Here is a 16,966-nt window from a genome sequence, read left to right as displayed (position 1 = left end):
CAAAATTCAACATCTGTGAGAACCTGCCTGAAAATCACAGGTCTTAGAAGGAAATCATGTTGATCGTTGAGTGAGGGGATCAGACCCAGACATTATCTTACTTGTCTGTAAAATGGAATTGTAATGTCATGCTATATTCCAACTATGATGATTCTCCTTATCCCCAGTTGGGAACATGAATGGCCCATTTCTGTGGGTAATGGACTTGAGCACTAAGCTTCAGGAGAAAAAGGAGGATCCAGTAGAATTTTTACCTTCAGTATCCAGAACCCCAAGCTATGGTAAACTAGCAGTGACTGCTTGGAAGTTTCCAGGAAAAGTTTAAAGTCTAGGAAATACATGGATGCACCTTCACTCTTCCCTCTCCTGAAAGCTGCTTCCCAGCGTTGATTTTATAGACCCAAGTTCACCTGCTGCTGCCCTCTGGTGTCAGCCTGCAGTGATAGAGGGTTACCTGCTCAGAGTAGGTAAGATGACAAGCACACATGAAGAGCCACTCAGGTCAGGGCAAGTTGCTTTCACCGTGGGCTTACAAGTGTGGAGTTGTATGGTTCTGATTGACTTTACAAGTGTCCCTTTCCACAGCTTCTGATAGGGTTCTCTGCAAATTATTACTTTTTCCATTCCTTGGCTGATGTTCTAGTGCCAGGATTGAGAACACGGGTTTTGGTATTGTTCTATCCTGGGCTCAGATCCTGGCTAGACTTTTCCAAGCCTGATTTCTTCATGAAATGGAGGATAATAACATCTCTTAGGGTTTGTGGGAAAATAAAATTAAATCCTATTGTAAAGCCTGGTGCCTGATTCATATAAATGCTCTAGTTCTAGTCCTCATTTTCCAGATTATTTGATAACAGCAAAGTGTGGTCAAGAGCACGTGTACCTGTCACTGCACCAGCTGTCTCACCTCCAATTCTCAGTGGGACTGTCTTGCCAGGATTAGATGACAGGCCTCTTCCCCTTCTCCCCCGAGACTAGTGCAAACAGGAGAATGAACTGCAGCTTTTCCTTTATTAATAGATCAGAGCACATTACCTTGGTACCCCAGGCTCCCGCCCTCTGCTCCAGTCTTTAACAAGGCTCCCTTCTCTGCTTGTGGCACTTGGCGGCATGTATTCTGCCACGTGTTTTGCGAGCAAACACCTCAGCCACAACCGTCTTTACAAACAAATAACAACAAACCTCACAGAACCCCTTTCTAGGTAGGGGCTGCTTGGGCCCCCTCCTCTATGGGGGGCAGCATCAGTTACCCTGCATTTCTGGGGCCACCTCTGGTTGATGAGTTGTACTAACCAGAGCTCATTTCCTCCCATCCTTGGGGTCTGTGGTCCCTAACCTCAACCAGGTGACCTGGTTCTTGGGTCCAAACGCCTCCAAGGTGTGTTCACGGATTCCCGCAGTAGCCCCCTCGTGTGCCATCAGTCCCTGCTTTCCCACCCGGGCCCCCAGGGCCCTCGGCACCTGCGGCCCCGCCAGTGGCCAGGTCCAGACTGAGGGTCCTCCCGCACACCGAGAGCCTCCGCAGGGCCTCGGAGGCCGCCTCCACCGGCACGCCCGAGCGCTGCTCCAGCAGCATCTCCAACAGCGAGCTCATCTCCGAGAGGAAGGTGCTGGCCAGCCGCGTGCCCGCTGGGCTCAGCTCGGGCCCGGATGCCTTGCCAAATGTCTGGAAGGTTCTTGGCTCCTCCAAGGCCTCGGCATCCGGGGAGCACACGTTATCTCGGTAATTGGTGGTGAGAGGCAAGGACAGCCTGGCCATCCAGGCCGGATCAGGGGCACTCAGCCTGTCCAGGGCCAGACCTGCAGGAGGAGGAGGGGGACATGGTGAGGGGGAGGGGCAGGGCAGGAGGTGGAGGGGGAAGGGCTCCGGGCAGGGCAAGGGCAGTGGACAAAGGAGGGAAGGGAAATGGCAGGGGACAGACAGGGTGGCGAGAGGGGACGGGAAGGAAGAGGCCTGACAGGGAGGCTGTAGGCAGGAAGGCAGAACACTGAAGCTTTGGGGGGGGGGGGGAAGAGGAGGAGGAAGAAGAGGAGGAGGAAGAGGAGGAGGAGGAGGAGGAGAAGTCAGCCTGTGTCTAAAGAATGTCCCTGCCGCTGGCATGTTTCAGGTCCAAGTGTCTTACTCTGTGCAGCCTCAGGGCACCAGCAGCTGAAGGGGACAGGGCGGCAGGCAGGGAGTTTCTATTCTTAGGCCAGGATGAGTTCCAGTTCTGTTCATATTCATCCTAGCAGCAGCCTCTTACTTTAACTTTTATGGTTTATTTTATGTAATTAATTTCCGTATGTGTATGTGTGTGAGTACGCATGTGCGTGCACACTGGTACTGCATTTGAACTCAGGAGCTGGATACTGTCCCTTAGCTTTGTGACTCAAGGATGACTCTCTACCACGTAAGCTACATCCCACCTTTTGCTGATTAGTTGGAGATAAGAGTCTCACAGTTCTTTCTGCCCAGGCTGGCTTTTGAACCTGGACCCTCAGATTTTAAGCTCCCAAGTAGCTAGAATTACAGACATGAGCCACCAGCATCCAGTTTAACAGCAGCCTCTGATTAGACACATAAATGCCAAGCAATTGACATTTAACTATCTCACCAAACTTTATACAGACGTTCAGATCAAGAGCCTCATCTCCAAGTTAAGACTAAGGAAAGTGAACTTAAAAGAAGTCACATTTGCTAAGCCACTTGAACCCAGATTTGCCCATAGGTCTGATGCCTCTAAAGTTCTTGGGACTGTGTCACCCTACCCACTCTCTGACAAGCTGCTCTTCCTGCCCAGCACACTCCAGTGTCTACCTCTAGAATTCCCAAGCTAGCAAGTGTCTGCATGGTTCCAACCTGGTTCTAACCTCAACTGTCTTCACACCTTTACCTCTCCAGAAGGAATCCCAGCCTAGCTACAGTCAGAAAGAAATGGGGCAGAGGAGGAAATGACAACAAAACCTAGTGTTTGAGGGTTAAAATGTTCCCTAGATTCCCAGTGATGCCATCAAAACTTCTTTTCCTATTTCTTCTTAAGAAAATCCTGTCTATGGCCGGGAGTTTGGCCTAGTGGTTAAAGAGCTTGCCTAGCATGCATGAAGACCCGGGTTCGATTCCTCGGTACCACATACATAGAAAAAAGCCAGAAGTGATGCTGAGGCTCAAGTGGTAGAGCTCTAGCCTTGAGAAAGTCCAAGGACAGTGCCCAGGCCCTGAGCTCAAGCCCAGGACTGGCAAAAAAAAAAGAAATCCTGTCTCAAAAAAACAGCCCTGATTATAACAAAGGCCAAGCCAGAGGAAAATTTTTTTAAAAGGTGTAAGTCTACTGGTTAAGAAACAGTGTCTTCAAACAAGAGAACATATCAACTTTAACATGTATTTAATGTTTGCTTCAGGTGAGGGGCTTTAAAATCTGTTCAAGTGTTAACCAAAATTACTCCTGTGCAATGGCCATTTATTCTCTTTTTTATTTGTTTATGTTTTTCTATATTAACCAAATGCTATTTGGGCAAACTGAAAAACATATGCTGAAAGTACAGCTAATATTATTTTATATCGGTGAATCATCTCTTGATTTTTGTCTTCATTTCTGGCCTGTGCAGGCTGTAAGACAGGGCTAGATCACTGTCCTACTGGGTCTGGATCTGGCCCCAAGCCCAGGACTTAGTGTCTGTGGAGTGATTAATGAACATAAATGTTGAACCTTGGCATTTGGGAACTGTAAACGTTAGTTCCTTAAGGCAGTAAGATCCAGAACTCTTGGTGGTTCAGAATAAGGCCTTGCCTTTAACAAGGGTCAGCTTTACAACTGAAAAAGAAATCACTGGGATCTATGAGAATCCTTGGAAAGCTATGGTGAATTTACTATGCACTGCCCACCAGATCCAGCTACAGTAATCATTGGTCTTATATGCATTTAACTTGCCACATTGTTTCTTAGAAGCAGTGTGACCTTTGGAAAATGGCTGAACTTCAGTAAATCCCCTTTAAATTTTCTAAGTGTAAAAATTCAATAAGCTTATGCAGCCAGTAAAGTATTGTCAGTACCATATCTTCAGGTATTGGCACAGCAGCTCCAGGGGCAGTCCAGACCTTCAGGCAGCAAAGGCTTTCCTAGACCTCTTCTTTCTTCTTCCCCATCATGTCCCCAGTGCCCTCTGTGGCACTGGGACACTAAACCCATGTGTTCCAGCCAAGGCTGGCCAATGGAGAATGAATCCAGAGCTACCTTCATTATATCCACCAACCCTACGTACGTAGTGAGTTCTTAAAATATGGCTGGCAGGACTAAGGAACTCAATGATTCATTTAATTTTAATTCATTTACATTTAAATAGCCACATGTGGCCAGTGGCTACCATATTGAAAAGCACAGCACTAAAATTTAGAGTTATGATGTCTATGTTAATAATGATCAGTTTCATAACCTTGGGCAAATTATTAATACACCTTTGACCCTCAGTGGTCCTTTTTTTTCTTTTATGAAATGGAGATAATGAATAGTCCACTCTCCTAAAGTTTTTTCTCATGAGGAACTTAGAACAAGGACCATCCCATAAAAAGTGTAAGGTAATTGTTAGCATGCTAGCTGTCTTTTGATACTTGTTTTCTTAAACCAAAGAAAGAAAGGGCATTCCTTGAAATGCCTTTGTCATGTCTGCAGCCAGATGGAGTACATGAGAAATAGACTGATTACAGAAACAGAGGACCACAGCATAGGGGTGGTCAAGCACAGGGTGTGTGACCAAAAGGAGCTTGAATGATGTCCTTGATGTGTGTGTAAGGAATGTGTCTGTGTTGGGGGGGAGGGTGAGTTAGGATGTTCTGTAGCTAACAGAGTTTGGAATTCAAGTTTACATTTTGTATTTTATTGGGAAAACTTTCTTTACTAGAAACAGATTTTTTTTATTCAATTAGAAGGAGTAGCACATAAAAAGTTAACTAATTCTCATGGTGAAACGGTATTTAAACAGACTGAAAAATATTACTATTTACATTTAGGGCTGAGGGTATGGTTTAAGTGGAAGAGTACCTGCCTAGTCAAACACAAGGTTGTGAGTTCAAACCCTAGTACCACTAAAATAAAACCCATACCACCACCAACAACAAAAACATTAGCCCACATTTGGGTTTTCCTTCAATCACTGAAGAACTGGATGACTGCACAGACTACTTGTCTTCTCTGACCCTCATCTATAAATTGGAGCTAACAATGTGTACCTCAGAGGACTGTTTATAGGCTTTCTTGAAATAATATATATTAGGTGCTTCCTTGCTACCTGGAATATACCAAGAACTCAATAATTGCTCACTATTCATAGGATGATTTTTACAATTAATAAAGGAGAAACCTGGTCTTTGAACAAAGGGATATTCTCTGAGGCTCAATGGGAAGTAAAATGTTAATACTGTTCCTCCCTAGAAATAGAATACCTGTTTCCCAAATTGAACCTAATTTTGTTAAATATGGGGCAAAACAAATCGATAGGAATTTTCCTTTTACTATTTAAAGAGCAAAGAAAAAAAAGGAAAAGGAAAAAAACGAAAGTTGTTTCCTTGCAATGGGCTGCAGCAGAATTCTGAAGCCTGGACACACAGGGATCCATGAGAATGGAGGCAACACTGGGGTGGCCCTAGGAAATTCCTACCTGTGTGGGGGTCAAGCAGGCTGGACAGCTCTTCTTCTAGCAACCGCTTCACAGAGAGGTCTCCTTCAGGGTCTAAGGGCCCTTCCTCCTCCTGGTCTGGTTCTACCTGGCCAGCAGGCTTGGCATCTGAGTTATCCATGTCAGGTACTGCACTCCTGCAGAGGAAACAACCAGTTCACTTGTGAGAGATTCCCATAGGGCTTTGTCCATTCATTCATTCTAGTGACCTACTTTTGTTTTTCCCAGTCCTAGAGCTTGAACTCAGGGCCTGGGCACTGTCCTTGCGCTTTTTCTCAAGGCTAGTGCTCTGCCATTTGAACCACAGGACCACTTCTGGCTTTTTCTGTGTACGTGGTATGAAGGTATCGAACTTAGGGCTTTGTGCAAGTAAGGCGAGCACTCTACCACTAGGCCATGTTCATGGTTCTTGGAACTCGTTATACAGCCTGGCCTTTTAACTCAGAGCAGCCTGGGTTCTGTATTCAAAGCCTTGCTTTGTACTCTTTTGTTTCGTTTGTGAAATGGGATTAATTAAGGGATGCCCACCTCAGGAGATGTTGTAGGTAGCTTAGCATAGTGCCTGGAACCTGTCAATCATTGATGATATGACTCACTACTGGCCCGCCCTTGTTTCCCAAGACCCAGAGTAGGTGTTTAATCAACCTTAGAGCGATGCACTAGCCTGCCAGGCATGGATATTTGTCTTTCTCATTGTTCATCCCCCTGCCAAGTGCTCAGAATATGATTTTTCTGAGTCAGTTACTTGATCCACACCTCTGGTTCTTTCTTTTTTGTGTGCCAGTCCTGGGGCTTGAACCCTGGGCTTGGGTGCTGACCCTAACCTTTTGTGTTCCAGGCTAGCATTCCATTCCACCACTTGAGCCACACCTCCACTTCTGGCTTTCTTTTCTTTTCTTTTTCTTTCTTTTTTTTTTTTTTGTGGTAGTTAATTGGAGCTAAGAGTCTCACAGACTTTCTAGCCTGGCTTCAAATTGTGATCCTCAGACCTCAGCTAGGATTACAGACGTGAGCCATCCGAGCCTGGCTTTCAGTTTTGGTTTTTTCTTTCTCAAGAATCTGTCTATCTGGGCTGTCTTTGAACCAAAATTCTCTGAGTAGCTAGGATTATAGGCTCAAGCCATCAACCTCCAGCTCCCCGAGAGTCTGTAAGGACTAGGAGTCCTTTCTCCTACAGGTTTCTCTCTTGCCATTTGGAGATCAGTGGGCAGGTGGTAAGTTTGTGGGAGATAAAGATAATGATTAGTGTTTACTGAGCAACAAATGAATCAGGCCTGGACCTGTGCAAGATACACACTTTCTCTTATTAAGACCTTTTCATGGCTTTAAAGGGTTCTCTGCCTCTCTTCCCTGTGTTACAAAAGAGAAAACAGGCTGGGAATGTGACTTAGCAGTAACATGCATGAAGCCCTGGGTTCAATTCCTTAGCACCACATAAACAGAAAAGGCTGGAAGTAATACTGTGACTCAAGTGGTAGTGCTAGACTTGAGCTCAAAGAGCTCAGGGAAAGTGCCCAAGCCCTGAACTCAAGCTCTAGGACTGGCAAAAGGAAAAAGAAAAACAAGACAAAGATTTGCAGATTGCCCAAGAACCCTATGGATTAAGTAATAAGAATTCAACCCCCAGGGGTTATATAGGGAATGTATGTGCTATTAGCACTCAGAAAAGGATCCACTAAGGTGAAGTTCTCAGAAGCTAGGTTTCTGCCTGTTCTCTAGTTCCTAACCCCTAATACACACCCTTATATCGCACACACACATGCACACATTATCCTCCCATCATCTACGCAAGTTATAGAAGCTAGAATTCCTCTTTCCCAAAGAAGGCTTATAGAAACCAGAACTCCTTTTCTCCAAAGCCAGCCATAAAACCTGAACCTGCTTAATTTCTTCTACTTTATGTTTTAAGTACTGAGGTTTGAGTTTAGGGTCTTGGGTTTGCTAAGCTGGCCCTTACGCCATAACCCCAACCTTGTTTTTTGCTGGTTATTTTAGAGATAGAACCCAGTGGACTTTGCTGCCTAGTCTGGCCTTAAAGCACAATCCTCCAGACCTTAGCCTCCTTGAGTAACTAGGATTATAAGCATGAGCCACCATACTCAGTTCAAAAACACTGCTGATGAGCCAGAGAGTGTGGCCTAGTAGTTCAGTGCTTGCCTAGCATGCCTGGAGCCCTGGGTTCTATTCCTCAGTGCCACATTCACAGAAAAAGCCAGAAGTGGTGTTGTGGCTCAAGTGGTAGATCACTTGAGAAAGCTCAAGGTCAGTGCCCAGACCCTGAGTTCAAGCCCCAGGACTGGCAAACACACACACACACACACACACACACACACACACACACACACACACACACACACAAAACAGCAACAAAAATCACTACTAATAATTTGATTTCCTTTTTTTTTGCCCTTTTAAAAAAAAATGACACTGGAGTTTGAACTCAGCTCCTTCTGCTTACTAAGCAGGTCAGCACCCGGGTTTGAACTCAAATCCTTCATGCTTATTAAGCCAGTACTCTCACTACTGAGCATGCCTGCATCTTTCTAGTAAGGGTTGGTCATGAGGAAATCTTCTGATCTAACCTGACTTTACATCATAAGATCTCCATTCCAGAAAAGGGCTTGCCTTGTATCTGTAAGAGAGGAATATTGCATAGAAAACTCAAGAAGAATCTAAACAAATAGGACTTGCTAAATGAGTTCCCCCACCCTCCAGTGTATTTCTGTTAGCTCAGACCTCTTTGTGTGTAGTCTTATCCACATTGAACTTAAACATAAAAACAAGTAGTTCCCTCTGGTCTACTGAAAGTTTCTGTGTCACATAAAACTAGGATCAAAAAAAGTTTGTTCCAGGTGGCTTATGTCTATAATCCTAGCTACTAAGGAGGCTAAGATATAAGGATCATGGTTTGAAGCCAACCCAAGCAGTAAAGTCCATGACATTCTTATCTCCAATTATCCACCAGAAAACCAGAAGAGCAATTGAAGAGCCTTGAGAAAATAGCTCAGGGAGAGCACCCAGTCTCTGAATTCAAGCCCCACCACCACCACCACCACCACCAATAACAACAACAATCAAGTTTGTTATGACTTTGTTACTGTTCCTGTTCCTATGTCCATTGCTGGTTTATTTCAGCAGAAGCAAATATGGAACCTTGAGAGAGAAATTTTGAGCTCCCTATAAGAATACACCCTGTTCTACACCACCTCTTCCCAACCTTACAAAAGAGAAGCTGCAAGTTGTCAGGACCAGAACACCAATCTAGGAGAGGTAGGAGCCCTGCGAGTTGGTCCCAGCTGCATGATCTTCAGCAAAGTTACAGCAGGGAGAAAGGACCTAACACTGCACATGAACCTACCAAAGGCCAGGCTCTGGACTATGATCCCAGAAAACCTTAGATCATTAAATCCTTACCACAATTACAGCAACATTGCAATGACAGTGTTATGACTTCCATTTTAACTCAGAAACTGAGTTCCTGAGAGATTATCTGAGTTCGTGTGTACATAGCTAGTTGGAGCCTCAGTTTCTCCATGTGTATCCAGGAATTTGATTAGATGCTCTTTTGAGGGCTGATGTGTAGCAGGGAATGGAGTCAGTCTTCTCAATTCTAGAACCACCCCAAATGCCATCCAGACAGACCTGTGTCCTTATATATTATGTGGATGGGTCAAGAGAAAAAAAGGTGAAAGTCACAGATTGAAGGCAATTTACAGCACCTCTGTAATCAGGGGACACATAGAGCTCTGGATGAAGTCATTTCCTTAGTCATTCTAGGTCCTGCAAATGCCATAAATATAGCCACCCTCAGACAGAGCCTCCCTTTTGGGGTAGGGGATGCATGCTGTCTGCTGCTCTCACTGGGGACCAGTGTCTAGGGTGTGCTCACTCATCCTCTCCTCACCTCTCTGCGGGGGGCCCTGGAGAAGACTGGGAGGGAGGGGGCTACGTGCTGCTTACCTGATGCCAGCTGGCTTGGCCAAGTACTTATTTCCCCGGTGGTTTGGTTTGGGCTGGAATTGGCCCTGATGCAGCAAGGACAGCAGCTGGGAGATTTGCTACAAGACAGGAAAAATCTGTTGACTCCACACAATTCCGACCCAGCACACTTCCTCGCCGGATGTTTCCCTCAATGCCGGTGCTTTCTTTTTATAGTCTTTCCTTTGCCTTCAGATGTTTGTGTGATCCGATGGGGGATGGGCCCTTGTGATGGAGACAGGGACCTGGGTCAGGGGAGGTGGCTTCCCTATTTTGTCACCCCAGTCCCCCAAGTGTCTGAGGAAGAGCATGAAGACCCTAGAGCCTAGCCCCTCAAGTTCATCTCCCCCCTCCTCAAGTGACCTGCTCCTGATCTGTTGGGAGGGGTGAAAAAGGAATTTCCTGATAATATCATCATTATTATTTGGATAGGGATTGCCTTCTCTTTTTAGCAGCATTTAGACAGTCTGGCCAACTTGGATGGGCTAGATGTAAGACTGTATTGTAGAGAGGGTGACGGTGTCACTTATTGACTCATTCACCTTTTCATTCAACCAACAAGCTTATCCACTGCTTGCTTGTGCTGGGTGTAGCATTTTCAGTGGGACTAAGAGCAGCAGAAGAACCATCTCAGCTCACTGATTATCAGGAAGGCCAGGAAGAGTAGCTTAATAGACAGGCTACATCTGAGTGCTCCTCAAAATGTTCCCACTGACCCCATCCTCACAGAGGTGCTGGCATCTGAGGATGGGGTCAATGGAAAGTAGGGAGGGCTCCAACCCAGCTTAAGAGGAAGATTTCGAAAAAAACGATTTCCTTACTTTTTATTTTATTTTTTGTTTGTTCCCATACTGGAGCTTAAGCACAAGGCCTAGCACTATCCCTTAGCTTTTTTGTTCAAGGCAAACATTCTACTACTTGAGCCACATCTCAGCCTGAACCACAATACAGCTTTCTGTGTGTGTGTGTGTGTGTGTGTGTGTGTGTGTCCTGGAGCTTAAGTTTAAGGCATTGTCCTTTAACTTCTGTGCTCTAGCTCATGCTCTAGCACTTGAGACACAGCTCATAGACTTTCTTGCCCAGGCTAGTTTTGAACCATGATCTTCAGATCTCACCCTCTTGAGTATCTAGGATTACAGGTATGAGACCATGGCACCCAGCTATGTTTTCTTTTGAGGCAGGATTTTATTATATCACCCAGGCTGGCCTCAGGTTCTGGGACTCAGTTTCCAAGTAGCTGAAACTACAGACTGAACCACTTTACATAGCTTTCATTTATTTTAACACATGTTTTTGAATTCCTACTACCTGCTAGGCTTCTCTGCTGAAACCCAGTGGCTCACAGTTCAGTCAGAGAGGGAAGGTCTGGACAAGGAGTAAAGGGCATTTCGGACAGGGGCACTGAAAAGTTGGGAAGATGGCAGAGTTTCAGAAAGGCTGGAGAAGGGTACAAGGTGAGATGTCGCCATGAGACCTGTGGGGTCTTGTGGGAGAAGCAGCAGTCTTGGGAAGCTGAGTTCTAATTCATGGTCATTTCTAGTTGGTTGGAAAGCATCAGGCAGGCTTTAGAGCTGTTCAGTCCTAGGTTTTGTCATTGCTTTTCTCTAAAGTGAGGCTAATCTTCTCTAAAGCTTTGTCACATTCATGAAATGCTTTGGAAAAATTTTAAATCCTCTGCAAATGCAAGGAGATTGGGTTGTTACTCCTAGAAAGGCTGTTTCCAGTTTCTGAGAAGCTCAGAAATGCCATTTTCATAGGAGAGCTGGAAGAGGAGGCGGCCAGGCCTGGGAGGGATTTCACTGGACCCCAGTCCTTTGAGAGGGTCAGTGCCTCATGACCTGCCTTAGGACAGATCCCAGCCCAGACCCCTATAGCATCTGCTGCCCTTTGGCCAAGTGACATTCAGCCCACACATCCTGTTCTCTAAACCCTTTGCTACGTGTCGTCATGCAGGGATACTGCACTGAGAGAGCCAAGACTCTGGAGTCAGTCAAACTCAGATTCACATTCCAAATCTGTTCCTGTCCTTTTCCCCATTTTCATGGCCCTGAAGAATGACTTCAGCGCTCGAAGTCCTAGTTTCCTCAATAGTGAAAAAAAGGAAGAATGGTCTGAGGGTGCAGCTCAATGGAATAGGGTTTGCTTAGTATGCAGATAGCACGGGGATCAAGTAGCTCTAGTCCTGCAAAATGATGATGATGATGATAATAATAACCAGGACATGATATGATGTTTAAGTGAGCTGAAGTATATAAATTACTTAGTGAAAGAATTCATGCAGCCAGGCACCAGTGGCTCACACCTGTAAACCTAGCTCTCAGGAGGCTGAAATTGGAGGATCATGGTTCAAAGCCAGCCCAGGCACTAAAGTCCATGAAACTCTCATCTACAATTAACCACCAGAAAATCGGAAGTGGTGCTGTGGTTCAAGGGGTAGAGCGGTAACTTTGAGCTACCCAGGCCCAGAGTTTAAATCCCAGGACTGACAAAAAAAATAATGCTCAACAATAAGTGTCTGATGTTCTATCATCTCATTTAATTGTTATAGTAGCTCAAGGGAGGAGATATCATCATACTCATTTTTCAGGGGTGGTATCTGAGGCTCACAAGGCTCCACAGCAAAGAGGGCTGGAATTAGAATTCAGGTCTGACTCTACCAGGGTTCTGTGCAGCTAGGAAAACAGGAGCACTGAACATTTTATCCTCTTAGCCTAAAGTTGATTACAAAGGGCTCTTTTCCTCCCATCGTTCCAGTAATGCTATCCATAGTACCTGTTTTCTACTATGCTGTTTACAAGCAGCCGGAAGTGTTTGGTGAGAAGTGTTTATCCAAAAGGTATCTGATGAATGAATGGCTGACTGAATGAATGGATATTTGGTTCTGGGCAGGCCCAGGTTTGCAGCGAGCCCCAGGGCAAGAGAAAATCTGTGCCATCTCCAGGTGGCTTCCTGTGAGGCAGGAGGAAGAAGCTGTGTCTCTGTTCCACAGGAAAACGGAACCGATGATCTGATCAAACAGAAACGTACCTCTAGTGGGTAGACGGACACAGCAAAAAGAGAAGCAGCTAGAGATGGAAGATCAGGCATCATTCCTAACATGCCCCATTTATAAATCAACACACAGTCTGTCATTCACCATCCCATTCAGGGAGTTGGTCAATCCCCATTTTATAGATGAGAATAGAGTTAGGCTCAGTTGTGAGAGGACTTGCCCAAGGTCTCCTGGCTCCTAAGTGGCTGTGTTAACATTTGAACTCAGTTCTGCCTAAGTGATTTAGGCCTACTATTCTAAGCTTGTATCTGCTGCCCCATCCTATAGCCTTAGCCAATAAGCTTCGTGGTCTCAGGCATGTTAAATACAGTCCCCAAACATGGGGTCAGTGATATCAAGGCCAATGTGCCTCACAGGGAAGCTGCCCAGCTGAAATGAGAGCAGGTGGAGTGCAGGGGGCAGACAAGTGCTCTATGGAAAGGATAGTTATGTCAGCATCAGGTGCCACATGGCCTTCTACGTGATTAAGTGCAATGACTCATTTGATCTTCCTTTTTCTTTAGACAGGATCTTGCTATGTAATCTTGGCTGGCCTTGAACTTGTCTTATTTTATCTTAAGCAAATTTGGGAGGTATACACCATCAACAGAGAAGCTGAATGACTTTCCTATGGATCATTGATAAGTATCAACAAACCAAACACTCAAGACTACCCTATGGGTTAGTTATTCTTACTATCACCTTGATTCTACCTTTAGGAAAACTATAAGGTTCAGAGACACTAGTTACTTGCCCAGGATCACACAGTTAACATCTTTTGACCCCATTGCTGTCCTGCTACTCCAGGAAATGGGGAATACGAATGAATGTAGGGAATATGGGGAGCACAGTGGGGGATGCCTGATACTATTGGTGGTGGCCTAGAGGTGGGCCAGAGATAAGATACCTGAACAGGTGGTGAATCCACGGTGAGCTCCTCCACAGGATTTCGCTCCGCAAAAGCAGCGACAGACAGTCGAACTAAGCTCCTCAGGATCTGGTGGGGGCCTGATTCTTTCTTGGGGGACACTTTGGCATCAAGATTCCGTTGACGCCTCAGAGTTGCAGTAGATGCTGGTGGGCTCGGTGAGGCCTCCTGGACGCTCTGGTCTCCAGCCCGCCTCTCAATGGGGCTGCCAGGAACCTTCAGGAACCTGGTTCGGGGCTGGCCTGGGAAAAGTGGGGACTCAGGAAGGTTCAAGTTCTCCCGTGAGGCATTCCTTTGCCTAGGATGATTGAAAAGGAGGTTGACAGTGTCCTGCAGCACCTCCTGGCTCTCTGCCTGTGCTCCCTGGTTGCCTTGGTTACGCAGGGTCCTATACAGGGTAGGTGTGAGGTGGAAGGGGGCCTGCAGGCAGGGGTCCCAGCCTGCTTCCACCATTGCTTCCTTGCCCGTATCTTTGTGGGACTTCCCAACTTCATCAGCTTCATTCACCTGCTCCCTGAGCACAGGTACTAGATGGATATCCGCCTTCTGAATGTGTTTCTGGGGCCTCTTGGGCTGGTGGCGGTAGGTGGACTCCGCTTCCCGACAGTTGTAGGCCCTATTGTCTTTCTTCTCTGTCCGGCAGATGGACATGAACAGAGTTATGGGCAACCCAAAGATGGCCAGCAGTACAGCCAGGCAAATCATGGTCAAAACTGATGTACTCAGGATTCCAGGCTCGTAGGCAGTGTCTCTTAGGTGGTCTACACTGCTGACAAACATGACTCTCAGCAAGGCTCGAGTCTGCAAGGGGGGGCTGCCCTGGTCCTCCACTACAATCTCCAGCTCCCTCTCACTCCCAATGAGGCTGCTGGCATTGGTGACATTGATGAATAGCTGTCCCAGGTCAGGGCTGAGGACAAAGAGATGGCCTTCATTCCCACTCTGAATGTGGTACAGGAGCTTTCCATTTGCTCCTGAGTCTGCATCTCTTGCAACAAGAGTCACCAAAAGAAATGGCTGACAGTTGTGTGTGGCCAGTGATCGTGTTCCAGCATCTGCTGGACCCACACCAGTAGGAATCTCAATGGGCACCAGGAGGTGACCTGTGGAGGCATTAACAAGCACAGACAAGGTGGCTTTCCCATGGCTCAGCACAGGCTGAATCACCTCTGGGGCATTATCATTGTCATCCAAGAGGCTGACCCACACAGAGATGCTGGACGCAAGCTGGGGTTGGCCCTCATCCTCTGCTATGACCCAGAACTCAAAGTTGGCCATTTCTTCATAGTCCAGTGACCTCTGCGCAGTCACCTCTCCTGTTTCAGAATCAATAGCTATGAAGTGAGACACTGGAGAGTCCTGGACACGATATGAAACTTTTCCATTAATGCCCAAGTCTGCATCATGAGCCTGGACAGTGATGAGGTGAAGAGAGGCTGGATTGTTTTCCTGAGTGGAGACCTCATACCTGCTCTTTTCAAACACAGGTGCATTGTCATTGACATCACTGATCTGAATCTGGAGCTGTTCCTTGGCTAATAGGGGCCGGCCACCTTGGTCTTGGGCTAATAAGGTGAGGGTATATTCAGGCCACTGCTCTCTGTCTAGTGTGGCATTGGTTAGCAGCATGTAGATGTTGCCATTAGTCCTTTTCAGCCTAAAGTGGCCCAAATCCTGACTCAGCCAACAATGGACTAGACCATTGTTTCCTGAGTCTAAGTCATCCACGGAGACCAGAGCAATGAAACTGTCCTTGGGAAGAGCCTCTGACACCAGGGACGGCTGGGAGGCCCATGTGATGTGGATACTGGGGACATTGTCATTGACATCCAGCACTTTGATGAGGACTTTGCAATGGGCTGGGATGGGATTGGGCCCCAGGTCCCTTGCCTGGACATCCACCTCATAGGCAGGGGTCTTCTCATAGTCTAGGGGTTGGCGCAGCATGACCTGGCCAGTCTTGGCATCTACACTGAAGGTATGTAGCACCTCTGGGGGCACGTGCTTGCTGAAGAAGAACTCTACCTCCCCATTGGGGCCTTGGTCAGGGTCTGTGGCTGTGAGGTTTATGAGGAGGGTACCAGGGGTGGTGTCTTCTTGGATTTCTAGTGCCAGGGAACTCTCAGCAAATACAGGACTGTTGTCATTGGAATCCAGGACATTGACCTTGACCAAGCTGGTGCCTGACCTGGGAGGGTCTCCACTGTCATAGGCAGTCAACACCAGATTGAAAAATGAGTGGATCTCCCTGTCCAGCTCCTTCACCACTACCAGTTCTGCATGCTTTGTCTCATCAGGCCCCACAATGACGTCAAGAGCGAAGTGGTCACTGGGAGACAGTGAATAGGAGTGGAGGGTATTTGGGCCCGTGTCTGGGTCAAGAGCTCTGTCCAGGGGGATCCGCGTGCGCAGAGAAGCACTCTCAGAGATTTCCAGCTCCTGTTTGCTTTTGGGAAACTGTGGCTGGTGGTCATTGATATCCAGCACATGGATTTCCACGTGAATTAGAGCCAGATCCCCTGTGGCAAGCACATCAAAGGAAACCAAGCAGGGATCTCGCTGCTGGCAAAGCTGTTCCCGATCCAGCCGCCTCCCAGTGCTGAGCAAGCCATCCTCAGCATCTACCTGAATGGGTAGCACTTTAGGCAGCTGCAAGACCTGGAAGGCAGCCCCAGTCTGCCCACGCCTCTCGTCCCAGCCTAGCTCCTGGGACAGCCTCCCTATCACAGTGCCAGATGGCACTTCCTCTGCCACTTGGTATTTCACCGTGAGAGTGCTCACCTCCTGACAATCCCCTGAGAGGAACAAGTACCCACCTGACCCCAAGAGCCCCAGCAGAAGTTGCAGAAGTAACATCATGCTTACCAATAGAGGAGGACAGTTTCACAAACTGCTAGAGTGCTTCCAAAGCTGGGTAAGTCCTCCAGTGTTTCCTGGATGGCTTGATTAGCCCTCGTCTCCTGTCCCCAGACCTGCTGTCACAACCTTGTCCCATAGTTAGAAGAAGCCAGAACAAGCAGAATTCCCAGGCAAAGCCATCTTGGTTAGAAGTGATCTGAGAGGTCTGAGTACCGATGAAGTACAATTGCTAGAAGAGCTTTCCCTCCCAGCAGCACCAGCTGGTTTACTTGAGCAATGATAGACAAGCCCTGGTCCAAGAGAGACTTGACCTAGTAAAGCAGGATGTGAGGATCTGACTTCTAAACAGTTATTAGGCTAGGGAAACAGAGAAGCAGCTTTTTCCTATGGAAACCCCACCTACAGGAAAAGGGAGGGCTGTGAATTTCAATGCCAATTAGGGAAAGAGCATTTCCTGTGAGGCCTAGGGGCTTGCTACTCAGGGGGGGATGAGACTCCAGAGACCAGCCAGAAGGGAAGGT

At 46.9% G+C, this 16,966-nt stretch overlaps 1 protein-coding gene across 1 annotated transcript; it reads right to left on the bottom strand.

Moving 5' to 3' along the window:
• Positions 1 to 1,124: 1,124 nt before the first annotated feature.
• On the bottom strand, positions 1,125 to 16,445 carry Pcdh12 (protocadherin 12). The gene is made up of 4 exons (XM_090331322.1): positions 13,566 to 16,445; positions 9,610 to 9,707; positions 5,632 to 5,786; positions 1,125 to 1,800 (listed from the first exon to the last, which is right to left on the bottom strand). The coding sequence occupies exons 1-4, from the start codon at positions 16,443 to 16,445 to the stop codon at positions 1,385 to 1,387; spliced, it is 3,549 nt and encodes a 1,182-aa protein (XP_090187448.1). The 3' UTR covers positions 1,125 to 1,384.
• Positions 16,446 to 16,966: the final 521 nt, after the last annotated feature.

Source organism: Megascapheus bottae, chromosome 4 (genome assembly GCF_031878675.1).
Source record: "Megascapheus bottae isolate mThoBot1 chromosome 4, mThoBot2.hap1, whole genome shotgun sequence".
Classification (NCBI taxonomy): Eukaryota; Metazoa; Chordata; class Mammalia; order Rodentia; family Geomyidae; genus Megascapheus; species Megascapheus bottae.
This window is presented reverse-complemented; position numbering and strand designations above follow the sequence as displayed.